At 31.6% G+C, this 14,868-nt stretch overlaps 1 protein-coding gene across 1 annotated transcript in view; it reads right to left on the bottom strand.

Moving 5' to 3' along the window:
- Window positions 1–14,868, bottom strand: part of LOC145692677 (uncharacterized) — a 1,521,027-nt gene that overhangs the window by 504,084 nt on the left and 1,002,075 nt on the right. Inside the window, exons 278-285 of the mRNA XM_081768059.1 lie at window positions 13,711–13,761; window positions 12,922–12,978; window positions 12,326–12,376; window positions 6,305–6,355; window positions 4,460–4,510; window positions 3,744–3,794; window positions 3,472–3,522; window positions 2,851–2,907 (exon numbers count right to left, since the gene is read on the bottom strand). Of these exons, the coding sequence (XP_081624185.1) occupies window positions 2,851–2,907; window positions 3,472–3,522; window positions 3,744–3,794; window positions 4,460–4,510; window positions 6,305–6,355; window positions 12,326–12,376; window positions 12,922–12,978; window positions 13,711–13,761 (420 nt within the window). The remainder of the gene's footprint in view (window positions 1–2,850; window positions 2,908–3,471; window positions 3,523–3,743; window positions 3,795–4,459; window positions 4,511–6,304; window positions 6,356–12,325; window positions 12,377–12,921; window positions 12,979–13,710; window positions 13,762–14,868) is intronic.

Genomic DNA, 14,868 nt, shown 5'->3' on the forward strand with positions numbered 1-14,868 from the left:
ACACATTGTGATAGCAGCAAGGCATTGCTCCTTCACACTTTTCCCGTATTGCCCGTGACGGTTTGAATAACACCTTCTCCGGCCGATGGATTGGTCGTCAGGAACAGTGGATTGGCCGCCACGGTCACCAAACCCCACCCCTTTCGACTTCTTCCTATGGGGACATTTGAGGAACGAGGTATTTGCAAGATCCATAAATACTGTTGAGGAATTGAAGGCGCGAATCACCAAGGAATTCAACAACATTTCCGTTCAGATGTGCCGAGATGTGTGAAGAAATGTGCGTTTTCATTAATGGCAGCCAGGTAACCTCCTAATGGGCAGTATGGACTCGATACTGTAAAGTACTTGATTTGTAAATCATTACTCTGTACCTACAATTTTTATGCAATTCTTGTTTATAATAAAAATGTACTGATTACTCATTTTGTGAATCACTACTTCTGGTAAACCTCTCTCTCTCTCTCTCTCTCTTTCTCTCTCTCTCTCTCTATATCTATCTATCTATCTATCTATCTATATATATATATATATATATATATATATATATATATATATATATATATATATGTATGTATGTATATATACAGTATGGCGCTTAATTCTTTGTATAAAAGCAGAGGAGTGATTCCTGAGAGTAAAACAAACAAAAAAGTTCCTATAAACATAGGGCGAAAACCCTATCTTTTACGTGTTATAGGCTGCCGAAAACATGAAAAATGAATTCTAAAGGTCCATAGCTCGAAAACTATGGGATGTACTGTAGTCGGGTCAAGACTTTACTTAAGAACTAGTATGTGCTCTATCCAAAAATACATGCTTCAGAATCCTAAGGTACTCACACAACAATTTTTCTGGAGGTAGTTGGAGAGTACTTTATATCATAGGCCCGTAGTCAAACTCCCTTTTTAAAAATTGTTGTGTAAGCACCTCAGGATTCTGAAACACGCACTTTTGGAAAGGGCACATACTAGTTCCTAACTGAAGTCTTGACCCGACCAAGATATGAACATTTAAAATTCATTTTTTCATGATTTCGGCAGCCTATAACACGTAAACCATGGGGTTTTCACCCTATGTTTTTTGGAACTGAGGAACTCTCAGGAATCACTACTCTGCTTTTGTACAACGAACACAGATGAAACACTTACCTTGATACGCTCTTATAACACATGAACAAATAGATAATACACTAAAATTTTATACCACGCAAATAGCAGGGGATATGATTTGATATACTCTGTCATACCATGAAGTTAACTTTATTGCCAACCTAACACAAAGCTATATTTTTTTCAAATAGAATTATGTTAGGTTAAAGTATATTTCAAATCTGCATAAGAAACGAAAATCTACAATATCAGATTTGTTATTCGTGTGGCAAATGAGAGGCGCTACAGTATCAGAAACGTTCAAATTTTGGTGGCCTCTAGAGCAGCAATAGCGCAAGTGAGATGAACAAGGCAATAGTCATCTAAGTACTTTACCGAATATTACCATTAACATGGTAATATTGATTTTGAATTAATAAGAACAAATGTACAATGTATTGAAAATTGGCTTTATTCAAAAGATATACCTTTGAAAAACTAATTATATATATATATATATATATATATATATATATATATATATATATATATATATATATAGATATAGATATAGATATAGATATGCCTATTCACATTACACAGATGACTTTCAATAGATGTGAATGTCATAATTCTTTTTACAGCAATTTGATATGATATTATCAGCCCTTCTGAACATATGATAGATACTGGTAAATCAGCAATACTGCTTAAAAGTTTGCTATTCTGAGAACTCATTGTAATTACATCTATAAAAAAGTATTGTTGTAATATCATAAAAATAGAATAAAAGGAGTTTTGAAAAGTTCCCATGTATGGGTCATGTTAAGCAACATATCAAATTTAATCATTCTTCCATATCTCCAAAATGGTTTGATATACCAAACTGTTCCAAATGGCATGGTCTTTACGTCTATTGAAAACGATCTATATGATTGATGTGATACGCATATAAACACTATTTTGGAATAAAGCACTTTGGAAAACATCGAATTTTCAAATTGTTTTAATTTTGTTGCTACTTGTTATTACTATGATTGCTGCAGTATTAGACGCTAAGAAACTGTCGATGTGTGTTACCCCGTCCGAGACACTTGCGTAATTGATGTTCTAGAATCATCTGAAAATTGGTTGTTTCCCAATGCTTGTGATACTATAGTGTCCTTAGTTTGTAGCCCTACTTAACGCAGATTTGAAATATGTAATAACCCTACGTAGTGCCATTTGAAAAACTTTAATTTTGTGTTGAGTCGGTAACAATGTGTAACGTTAACCTTGCTCTATCACAGAGTATACCAAACAATATCCCACTACACATTTATGCTTTGTTCAAAATTTCACAACTTTTTGTTCATTAATTTTAAAGTTACAAAACAATCTTTTTAAAAATATGTTTACTTTTTTTTATTCCTAAACATTTCAATGCTAAACGAAGGAAGACTGTGATGTGACATATCGAAACATACATATCTTCTTTCTGTAACTTTAAATTTTTCTACCATACTGCTAATTAGAATTACTTATTATATCTTGAAGCTAGGTTTTTGTTATTGAGTTTGTAGATGCTATTTAGTGTCAATACTAAAGTTTATTTGTTAAACGGAACATAAGACACACATCATTATTAAAATTAAAATATATCTGTTCTGGGAATGAAGCTTACATACAAAGCATTGTATAAAAGGATGCTTCAATTTGTAATAATTATTTTACATTCTATGAGCAAAGAAAGTATTTTAGTTGAATAAGAATACTCTACCTGGCTGCACTGAGGAAGCTTCTATAGAAGCAGACGTTGTGGAAGGTCTTTCTTCTGCTAAATTAACAGAGAAAGTAAATATTTCAATTATAGTAGAAGGACATTTAAGAATGTAAGATACACTATAACAATGAACATTGCTTTCAGTTGTTAACATTCTAAAATCCTTAGAATAAATTATAATTTAGAACAGTTAGGAAGGTATTTTGGTATAAACCTTGTGAACATGAGATCACAAAATCAATTACAAACTGTTTGATCCACTTTATGCAAATAAATGGAAGAACGTAATATTGGAAAACAATTGTGAATTACACCTATTAGTAATAAACTATATTTTATTGCATTTAGGTCAGAAAGTGAAAAATTGTATAGTTGTAATTAAGAATATTAAAAATGAATTTTGTACTCAAAATAAGATCATAAATCAAATTTTTAAAATTAATACACTTAGTTCACAAAGAATGAGTTATGAATCAAAATGCATTTTTGAAAGAACTTACTATTTATTAGAATTTTAAAGTAACATATACTCGCGAAACTTGTTCAAACTAAGTACAAAAAAGAGATGAAAAATATAGTACTTCAAGTGTATTTAATTGTATTTTAGATAATGCATACCAACTGGCTGGAAGATGCTTGGAATACCCAATAGTGAGTCAGGTTTCAAACCTAATAAATTAGAAATAAATGAAGTTATTTTTATTAAAGTCAAAGTAAAATAACAATACAAAATCAAACACTTAATGCAAACATATTAATTGCAAAGTACCTTAGAAATGCTACAATTATAATATTCCTTTTATAAGTCACAGTATATAGTTTCATAAAACCTTTATTGCATGACATTATTGGTTTTGTAAAATAACTTGTTTTTGTAAAAAATTAGTTACCTGGTTGTTGAATTGACGATAAAACTTCCATTACGGATTCTGGATTTATGCCTAGAAATAATATAAATAAAATTAGTTACATGGATATGCAATAACAGTACAAGAAAGAATTACTTTGAAGAGCTATATTTCATATCTAGCAACATATATGGCGTCTTCGTCTTTTTGGTTCAAGCTAAATTAATTCGTTTCTACAAATGCTCATATAATGGTACACAAATTAAATGTTATGAAGTACTGCACTTGATTGTCAATGAGTCATAGATCCAATGACATAGTTTACTTACATATGAAGAACAGAGTTACTGTAAAATTTTATATAGCTTCGAAAGGAAAAGAAAAATCTAATTCTTGAAATACTTAATATTTAATGAAAACAACTCACTAATTGTAGTTGTACAGAGGTATTATTTTCTATTTAATCTCAAGGAAAGAATCATCTCAAATGGCGAACAATCTTTAAATTTTTAACCTCAATTTTATAAAGAAAAATATTACCAATGTATATAAAACGTGTTAGTTTGTTAAAGTAGTAGCATGCCTTTATAGATATATTAGTTTTTAATATTTTTACGTTTTACATTTCCACATTTTGCTACCTCTTTTGTGAATTTCTACATAGGGTAGGTCAACCATCTTTACACACATCACTGACCGAAAACTAATTACTATTAAATTTTCTCAGGTTAATTTGGAAGTTATAGCATTTCTCTTACCTTGCATGTATAGATGATTAAGCACTTCTTGAATACTTTCCACTCCAACACCTAAATGATTAAATGTGATTAAACTGAAATTCATTCTCCAAGATTTCCAAATCTTATAGATGAATATAAATTATGGAAAATGTCATCTAAAATTTCGAAATAATGAGTAATGTATCTTAATTGATATTTACAGAATTTATGATACATTTTGCTTGCTAAATGAGACATTATTTACCAGTCTTCAAAGTATGTGTTTCAAAAAATAAATAAAGTATTCCTAACAATTTTGACAGTCGAGTTGATTATGATTTTACATGTGAAAAGACGTATTGTACATCAATAAAAATTGTGTAGAATAGCATCATAGGACCGAAGGCTATAATAATTTCATAACGTGACTTTTCGCCAAGAGAATGAGTAAAGAGGAATGCTCATATCTCATCCCTATTATTGTTCTGACAATACTGAAAAGTGAAATACAAAATCCTTAAAACATTCTCTCTTACCAAGTTCAAGAAACAGGAAGTACATTAGATTCTAGTAGCAGTGGAAGTCCATTACATTAGAAGGAATTCTTCGTATCGTTGATTAAAATATTATATAGAGCTCGAATTCTGTAAATTATTTATAACAACAGACCGGAACATTAAGTACATTATAATTATAGTACTTTTCGTAAGTAACTGGAATGTATCAACAGAAGACATGCTATTCATGAATTGCGAGAAAGAAACAGTGAATCGCGTGTGAAATATTGACAGAGTTTTCAACATTTTTTATAGCAGAATGTATAATATTTCAAATGTGACATTGTTTAGTGAGGTAGTTAGAACTCTGTGGTATGTGAGCAGCAGAAACATATATTTCAGGAGTACCTATGATGTACATGCACTTTACACATCATCTTTTCATGATTAAGAGACTGAAGTACAGATTCAAACAATTCTAAGATTCACATTGTAAAGACGTAACTTTACTACCGCCGTGGGTGAAATTTCTCAGTACGTGTTTGGAAATCTTATTATGTACAGTAGAATCTGCCCCCGCACGGTTCTCGTATCTCAGTCCAGGAGGCTTTTTTCTGTGGGGTTATGTCAAGGTTCGTATTAAAAAGCACAATTTAAAGACATTTGATCAGTTGCGATCTAAGATTTCGACAACAATACAACAAAATCACCAACTAAACCCTCAACAATTTCTCAGAAAGATTCATTATCATAATTAGATATACTAATAGGTCAATAATAAGCATTTCCAACATCTTTAGCCCTTTAACTGCCACAATGTATGGGCAAAAACTATCAATGGGGCCAAAACGTAAGTTTGACTTTTCTCATTTAAGTGTGACCGGTTCTGCTTAATGCATATGTATAATCTTCGAAAACAAAATGTGTGAGGCTTCCATAAGTGCCACGCGGCACAAATTTATAAAAACAATGAGGCATAACGTTGATGCCTCAAAGCGGTTAAAGAGTTAGTACTCACACCTCTCACATATTACAATACGTTGACATTAGGCGAATTCCGTATTTTATGTTGCTCTCCTTATATTCTGACATGAATATGCTGTGATATTTGGAACAAACTATATATTATAAATATTGTGCCTTGTTCAGATACATACAATGATTGGGATAATAATATATAATTAAGAATGACGTGTTTAAAGGAGATATTTGAAACAAAGCCTCTCAAGCTCTTTGTGCTGTCAAAGGAATGTACATTCGCAAAATATCGTAGTATTTGCTAAATGTCATTAATCAAGTTGATTATAAATTGCTACACTTACTATTAATGAATCTTAAAACAATTTAGAATTAAAATGTAAGAAATTATTTAAAAATTATCGTGTACCTGGTGCTTTTAATTGATTTATAACTTCCATAACTTCTGCTGGATTTAAATCTGCAAAGAACATAAGATATGTACCAAAGCTCAGGACGTAGAGTAGTATCAAAACTTTAGTTTTGTAATACTATTAATAATAAATCGTACTGACATCTATTTGGCTGTATTACATCAAATATATATTTCAAACACAATTTAAAATGTAATATGTGGTATATTCTCCTGTTAGTAAATAAATAATATTGTATAAAGTATAACAGTGTCTTTTCAAAGTAATGTAAATATCAATTCTTACTTATACTGCAAGTATGAATTGATGCCCAGAGAGATTATTGAAGTATTGAAGTGAACGGGATATAACCCTAAGAGAAAGTCAGTAGTGGCTTGGATCCAACTTTAAAAACTAATCCTGTCTTCCAATGCCGCAGATAAGGAAATGGACGTTAAATTGAAGTGAAAACTGAATATGGAGGACTTTGCCTAGCATCTTTTCGGCCTCGTCATCAAATATATTGCTTTGTGCTGATGACTGTCAACTCTTCAGAGTCATTAAGACTGTAGACGATGTTTCTTCACTGCAAGCTGACATAGATATGTTATGTAATTGGTGCTGTACCAGGAATATGTCTCTAAACCACAATAATTGTATCACAATATCCATTTCCTTAAAAAAAGCTGTTCTTTGGCAGATATATAATGTTAACAAAGTGCCTATCAAACACGTCTCATGTCAAAAATATTTAGGTGGTGTCTTTGATGAAAATCTCTCCTTTGCGGATCATATTACTTCGATTCCATCCAGAGCTATAAAACTACTTGGTCTACTCTTTAGATTACTGGAAATATAAAGTCTCCATTTCCTGTATAAGATCGTCAATGGTAAAATTGACTCTGAATTTTTACTACAATAGATTGAATTTCGTGTTGCTCAGAGGCGAACTCACTCTCTCAATTTGCTAACTTATGAGACACATAGGTTATCGATTGTAAAGAGCTCCTTACTTTACACACCAGCGCTCGATTACAATACATTATCAAGAGAATGTAACATTTTTACCTCTAAGAGAGAGACTTCATAACTCAATTGAGGAGAACCTTGTATAGTGACAGGTGAACCCTTTTTCTGTATTTCATCTGCTTTTTTTGTTTGTTTTTGTTTTATTCTTGTTTTTATATTATACAGTTTTAGCTAACTGGCTTAGTGCTGTATGAAACTTTGTGAATAAATAAATAAAATTATCAATCAATAAATAAAAACATTTAATGAATATATCTGTTAAATTCATTTGCAGAATATATTTTGTATAACTAACTAACTAACTCTGTGGTCTATGAAACTCGGAGGTTTTAATGTTGCGCTCTCAAAAGCTCTCAATTGACTTCTATTTTTAGTCAAGTGGATGAAGTTTCTACCTTGTATTTCTATTTCTGCGAGATCCATCTGAATATTATCCTCCCATCTCCGACCAAGTCTTTCTAATGATCGTTTTCCGATTCATTTGCAGTCCTACTTTCTTCCATCCTAGATACACGACCTGCCCACCTGAGCCTTCTACGCTTGATGAACCTAACAATGTTTTGTAAACGGCATAAATTATGCAGGTCATCGTTATGGAATTTTGGCATTCTTAATGCCCATTCCTTTCATGGTACGAATGTTCCTCCTAGGGTTGCGTTATCAAATACTTTCAGTCTGCGTTCTTTCCTCAGAGTAACCGACCATATTTCGCAACCATACAGAACACAGGATCATATTTCGTAACCGCACATATATATATGCACCATATTGAAAAAGACTAAATTTAAACATCTTTTCTCATTTTATTGTTATTTTGTTGTGAAATACGTGTCTTTCTGGACAAAAGAGAAAGTAAGGAAATTTGAAGTGACCTAACTTAGAAATAAAATTAATTAACAGATAATAATAGTGGTCAACAGTCAAAATGCTTTGCAGATAAAAGTGACCAATTCTTACTAATTTTAGGTGGTGATAACGAATATGAAATTAATTTCTGAAGATTGGTTCGGGTCTCAAAGATATACCTTATCACCGGATGTACTCCAGTGGGCAAATTAAGGGTTCATGGCAACAGAGGCTGTCTGCTTATTTCAATACACGTCCATTGTTTGACGGTTAGTTTCATTGCTATTCTCTAGTGCATCAAAACTATTCTTCAAATGTATTCTGCTTAAACTTCCACAAATTGCTTAAACTAAAACCAAGCATTGAATACTTATTGACCCTCAAATCTTTAACTGCTCAATGATCCTGAATTTGATGCAGTGTTGGAAAATAAGGAGAGGATTGCATGGGATTCCTTCCGAAAGCTCGTGAGGAATGTTTTGGGAAACGAGAGCTCCCAAAACTATAAGTAAGTAGGGAAACACCTAATATCTTTTAACAAGCAATGGAATGTAACATGTCACTAAAAAACATATTCTGCACTCCCACATAGATTTCTTCCCAGAGAATTACGGAGTAGTTATTGATAAACATGCAGAACATTTCAACCAAGTTATATCTATGATGGAGAAACGATATCAGGACCACTGGAGCAAGTCTGTGCTTCCCAATTATTATTGGACAATTGCTAGAGTTATTCCAGAAGCATAATACAAGAGACAGACAAAGCGGTGCCATTTGAAGTATCCATGTAAGTTGTTTTATCACTGTCATTTTATACAGTTTTAATTTCTTATTGACGCTTTTATAATCTTTGGAACAAATGCTGTGCCAAGCGCACATATAATCAATTATCATACCCTATAACCTATATGTCAAATGATTTTTTATCTCATGTGTAGAGGGTCTAAAGTTATAACAAACGGCATTTTACGTACGAACCTCACTTTATATGTTTTTATTTTATATTTCACTTTTTGCTATATAAAATTTGGTGTTATCAAGCATGATTGAAGAATACTTTTCCCTCATAGTTGTTGCAGATATTGCAATGAATATTGGCATACGCATTACGTATGAACTACAGAAGTTTCAAGGTATATTGTATTGTGATACCTGTAGGTGCGGCCTCACCATGAGGCATTACGTTTGAAAAAATGGATTTTTTGGACGGAAATTTCCCAATTTTACCTCAATTTTCCTTTCTCTCGTACATCACCCACACACACACATTCTCATGGTATCATTTGAAAACCTGTTTTATTCTGAAGAGAAGTCATGATACTCAAATAAATAGCATGGTTTGGATTCTTTTTATTTTATATCTCACTTTTCTTTATACGAAATTTAGTATTGTCAAGCAGAACTGAGAAATGTTTTTTTTTCCTCACAACTATTGTAGATATTACAGTGAAACTTGGAGCATGTATTACGTATAAACTACAGTAGTTTGAAACGTATATCATATTTGGGTACTTTTAGCCGATGCCGTACCAAAGAGTGCTTCATTTGAAAAAAGGAATTTTTGGACGGGAAATTCCCAATTTTACTTTAAATTTCCCTCCTCTTATACATCATGTACACATGCATATAGTACCGTTTGCAAGTTTGGTTTAATCTGAAGACAAAGACATATGAACCCCGATACTCGGATGAACAAAATTGAAGTAACGGCTACTTAAGTAAAAGGCCAAATAGAAAATTCAAACATCTGAAAGTGTGAGTACTACATAACACATATTTCTGCCGATTACACTTAAACTCAAACCAATTCAACATTTTTGTTTCCATTTTCGTATTCAGCATCCTTATTTGCGTAAGAAAATGTACTCTTCTTTTTCGAAGCATGAAAAAAGTTAAAACTTGTTGTCCGGTGTATTGGTATACAAATAATTGTCACCAAACCGATATTCACATAGATGAAATTCGGGCCTGGAATGGATTTTATCATTTTATTTTGAAAGTGAAACTTAGAGGAAGAAAGGGTAAGGTATATAAAGTGATCGAAAATGACCGATATTTGTTGTAACAAAATTCATCACGAGACGAATTCTGATCCGGGCCAAATGAGCAAAGGATAACAAACACCCAAATGCCCATTACACAACCGTTAACTAATACTTTCGGGCGTAGTTATCTGATAGCATAAAAGTGAAATAAGAAGGTGGGAGGATTCCTAGCACAAGATCTTCTTTTTCATACGTTATTCAAATTTTAAGTTAAAACCAAAGATTTTCATATAAATACCGTATACGGAATCTTTCTCTACAACTAATAGCTATCAACGTATAAGCAACCTGGGGATATGTATGGCAGGAATAAATAAAAATATATGAATTAAAAAAGCATCCTGTTTATAATGAAGACTTATTATCAAAGGAATACGAACAATATACAAAAATCCCTATTAATAATATCAAAAGAAGCATAAATAGAGAATGTATTGGAATACTCAACTTTACTTCAGATATTCTTGTCAATACTAGGCCTTTTGAAAAAATGAAATGAAATCTTTAAGTTTTACGTCCCACAGTTATGCCGGTTAGGTTAAAGAAGACGGTGATAATGAGATATGAGTGAAATGGTGGAATGAAGAAAGTGGGAGGAAACGGGGGAACCCCGAGTAAACCCACGAGCAAGGTGTTTGTCCATCACAAAGTCCACACGGCGCGAGCTGGGATCGAACCAGGAACCCCAAGCACCGGAGGTGAAAGCTCTATCACTGAGCCACCGAGCCCCTTAGGCCATTTGATTTCAAAGTGGAACTCCGAATATATAATACACAAAGGCAAAATAATACCATAGATTCTTATTGAGAAAATGAAATATAATTATTAAAAAAATCAATAACTTACCTAGTTTAGGTTATAGATAAATTCATGAACAACAACTCTTCATTTTATTCAATTCCACAATTCAGCCTAATGGATTGCTAATACAGTACAGTGGTAACATGAAGTGGGAGACAGCTAACCCTATTTCCTTTGTAAATCTTAGAATATAATAATGATGAAAAAACAATTCCTTATGATTAATTTAATTTATAAATCTCCACTTGATCCACCCATACGAACAGTCGTACATACGAACAGTCGTGATCCACCCATACGAACAGTCATGGAAAATTCCCCATAATCAACAGTACATCAAAATGGTACTACAAACGGTCACTTAGTAGAGAAGTAATTTCCACAAAAAGTTTTATATATGTAATGTTAATCACGATCTTACGCATGACATTACCCTATTAAATCCAAGAATCAATACAACGAACTTTTCTTTCATGTCTCACAAATCTTTTGGTATACGAATATATACAATATTAAAGAATCGTACCAGACCAATACTGCAAGATGTTACTCCTTTCCATTTCACATTTATTATGTTCAGGCCTCCTCAAGCGCGCTTTTTTCTCCCAGCCATATTTCGGCATTCCACCGCCCAAACAAATGGCGATCTCAGTAATTTATTAAGTATAGCGCGCAGACAATCTGATATTATCAAAATAAGTCAGTAATACATTTGTATGAAGAAGGACAGATAGATCCCACTCCACATAAGTGTTCTTCTCTCTTTTTTTGTATGAATTTATTAAATTACTATATACTTGACTAACGAGAAATCGTTACATAGTATCAAACTCACAATTGTCGACCGACAGGGACACTTCCGATCCCGTTTTAATCCAAATTGAGCCTCCATTTCCCTTTATGTCCAAAATGGAACGTTTTCTCCCCGTGCAAAGAATGGTCAATCTGCTAGTATTAAATAAACATAAAATCTTACCAAACCAAACTATTTCGTAACTAATCTTTGTTTTACTTTTGCTAATGTATCATTTCCTTTAACAAATACTTATAAGGATAATGATATGTTACGGAAACTGTAATAAAGCTTAGTGCTTCCTGTAGTCATCTCTTAGTTTTACTTCATTTATATATAGTTCAAAAACAAGAATTACGAGTACAGAGACATAATTAAAAACTGCGTCAAAATATTAAACGATCTCTTATAATACTCTAGGTGTGGATTAAGCATAACCATTACCATCAGAATTAAATAAAAATAAAATATAAATAGTTTTACAATGACATTGAAATTATAAATAAAATATTAATAATTACTTGGTGATTGCAGTTGAGTTAAAACTTCTATTGCTTTTTCTGGGTTGAAATCTGCAAAGTACATGAGGTAAAATAGTCACTGTTATAATTTATTAATGCTTTACATCATTAACGCAAAAATAATCAATCACTTTATAATATGTTAGTTCATATTTTTGGCTAATAAACAACTTACTAGCGTATAGTGTGGAGAACTGTTGAATAAACACATTTTAACGAACATGATGATTAGATATGGTGGAAGCGTGGTACCAGAATTTATTTGTAGTTACATTAGTTTTAAATGTATTATTATACTATAGAGGAATTCATATTTGTTTCCCTAAATGTGTATAATATAAAGAAAATAAATGATATTTTACTTGGAAAACTTTTAGAAAAAGTCACTACTATACTAATAACATAATTGCTATAATTTTATATAATTGCTATAACATACTAATAACATACTAATAACATAATTGCTATAATTGGAAGAAGTAAGGCACATTTACTTTGCAAAACCATTACTTAAAAAGTTTATTGTTAAATTAGTGCAAGTTCTTTAAAAATCAAAATGACAAATCAAGTTATTTAAGAAATACAATAAAGAGTACCTGGAGAGAATATTGGATATCCTTCAGGTTGCATCGGTATATGAGATCTTTCAGGCACTGAAAAAATAAAGTATGTTCACATTAAGAATACTTAGATGCAATTTACTGGTAACGCATATGCTTAATTGAGAGGACATTTCTAATTAAAGTTTGAAATTCCACATGTACAGCTCTAAGTTTTACTGTTGCTATTACCTCGTTTTTATTTTTTTAACCCTTTTCCGACAGAATTAAATTTTTACTATAATTTGATTTGATAGTAAATTGGGCTTACATTAGAATATATAAAAATTGTTGATTCTACTGTTGCTCAACAATGACGAAGGGAAAGTGACTCACGATTCACATCAGACGGATAGGCTTTGACATTATAACGCACACATGAGAAATATTGTATGAGCAAAAAAAAAAAAAAATCGGATTTAAAAGTCCCGACAGTCGGAAAAGGGTTAAAAATTACAATTAGAATACTAATACAGATAGCATGACAATTACGTAATAAGGTCACTACGTTACAAAAGTTAATTATGAGTTTCAAACAGTTCAAGGCCAATGCAACATTTAATATTTATTTATTGGTTGTATGAATACATATACTAGATTACTTAAAATCAAATAATTGTAACCGTATTGCAAAAATTATTCTCTAAACACAAATATCTTCACATATAATATCAAATATTATTTATCGTTTCGCCTAGGTAGAAATGATTTTGTTATTTAAAGGAACCGTTAGAATTATCATCGGTAAGTTAGTATTAAAAAATGAAATAAAGCTGGATGCTATACCTGGTTCTATAGGGTGCCCAAGAATTCCTTCAACAGAAGATGGAGTCTCTCCTATTAATATATTAAAAATGCTTTAGAATAACAACAATTATGTTACTTACGTAGAATATAAGAAAAGCTTATTAACGTACTACAATAAATGTAACTATATTGATAATAAGGACAGTGACGTCAATATTTTCAATACTACTTTTATCTTCGTTCTGCCTTACTGTAATGTTTAATATTTACTTTATAAGTATAAGTGGTATGAATTTAGCAATATAATATATTTCTTTCCATTCTAATTTACAATATTTTTTCAATGGCTTTTCTTAAAAACGAAGTATAAAATGGATACATTTACAATAATGATATTAAGAAAATAACGCATTGCGACTGACCGGGAAATTATTTTTATACTTATGCATAATAGTAAATTTTAGTGCATGCCTACTAATTAATTAGGTCATTCAGAGTACAAGACATTCAAGCCCAAGTACAAAAGTTGTAAGAAAAATATAAATAAAATTTTAAATAATCTTAATTAATGTTTTCTTTAAATAATGGACAACACTTTTCTTTCTATTATCAGAAATATTTAATATGTAGGTGTGAATCTTTTAACCGCTGAAAGCAGAGGAGGATCCAGGACGGACTTCTGGGAGGTGGCGGTGGGTTGTAATACTGCTATTTAGAGCTACTTTTAATAGTTCCAAACTCTGGGATGGGTTTTATTTATATATATAAAATAAGAAAGTTTCCTCTTCGGGGGTGGGGGGACAATTGCCCTGACCACCCCCTGGATCCACCAATGGCTGAAAGGAGCATCAGGTAGAGATTTTAAATATGTAACATGTCGTAAATGATCAAGATTCGATTTGAATATTTTGTGCACTGAACTCCCCGATTACTATTGGAAGTTTTCATTTAATTTAAGATTACAATTTTAATCCAATGTTACCATTCTTAGTTAAGCTAGTCGTATTTCTTATACATAAATAATTGAAGGTCCAAAATAAACTTATTCGTCTTATGTATAGCAGAAGATGTTACTTGTGTAGTACAAATATTTAATAGTAAAACAACAAAGAATACTAAGTTTATGGTTCAATATATTAACTATACTCATAACCTACATATTCAAGGAAACTAAACAAACTCAAAGTAACCTAAATC

Source organism: Thermobia domestica, chromosome 8 (assembly GCF_964235325.1).
Source record: "Thermobia domestica chromosome 8, izTheDome1.hap1.1, whole genome shotgun sequence".
In the NCBI taxonomy this organism is placed as follows: domain Eukaryota; kingdom Metazoa; phylum Arthropoda; class Insecta; order Zygentoma; family Lepismatidae; genus Thermobia; species Thermobia domestica.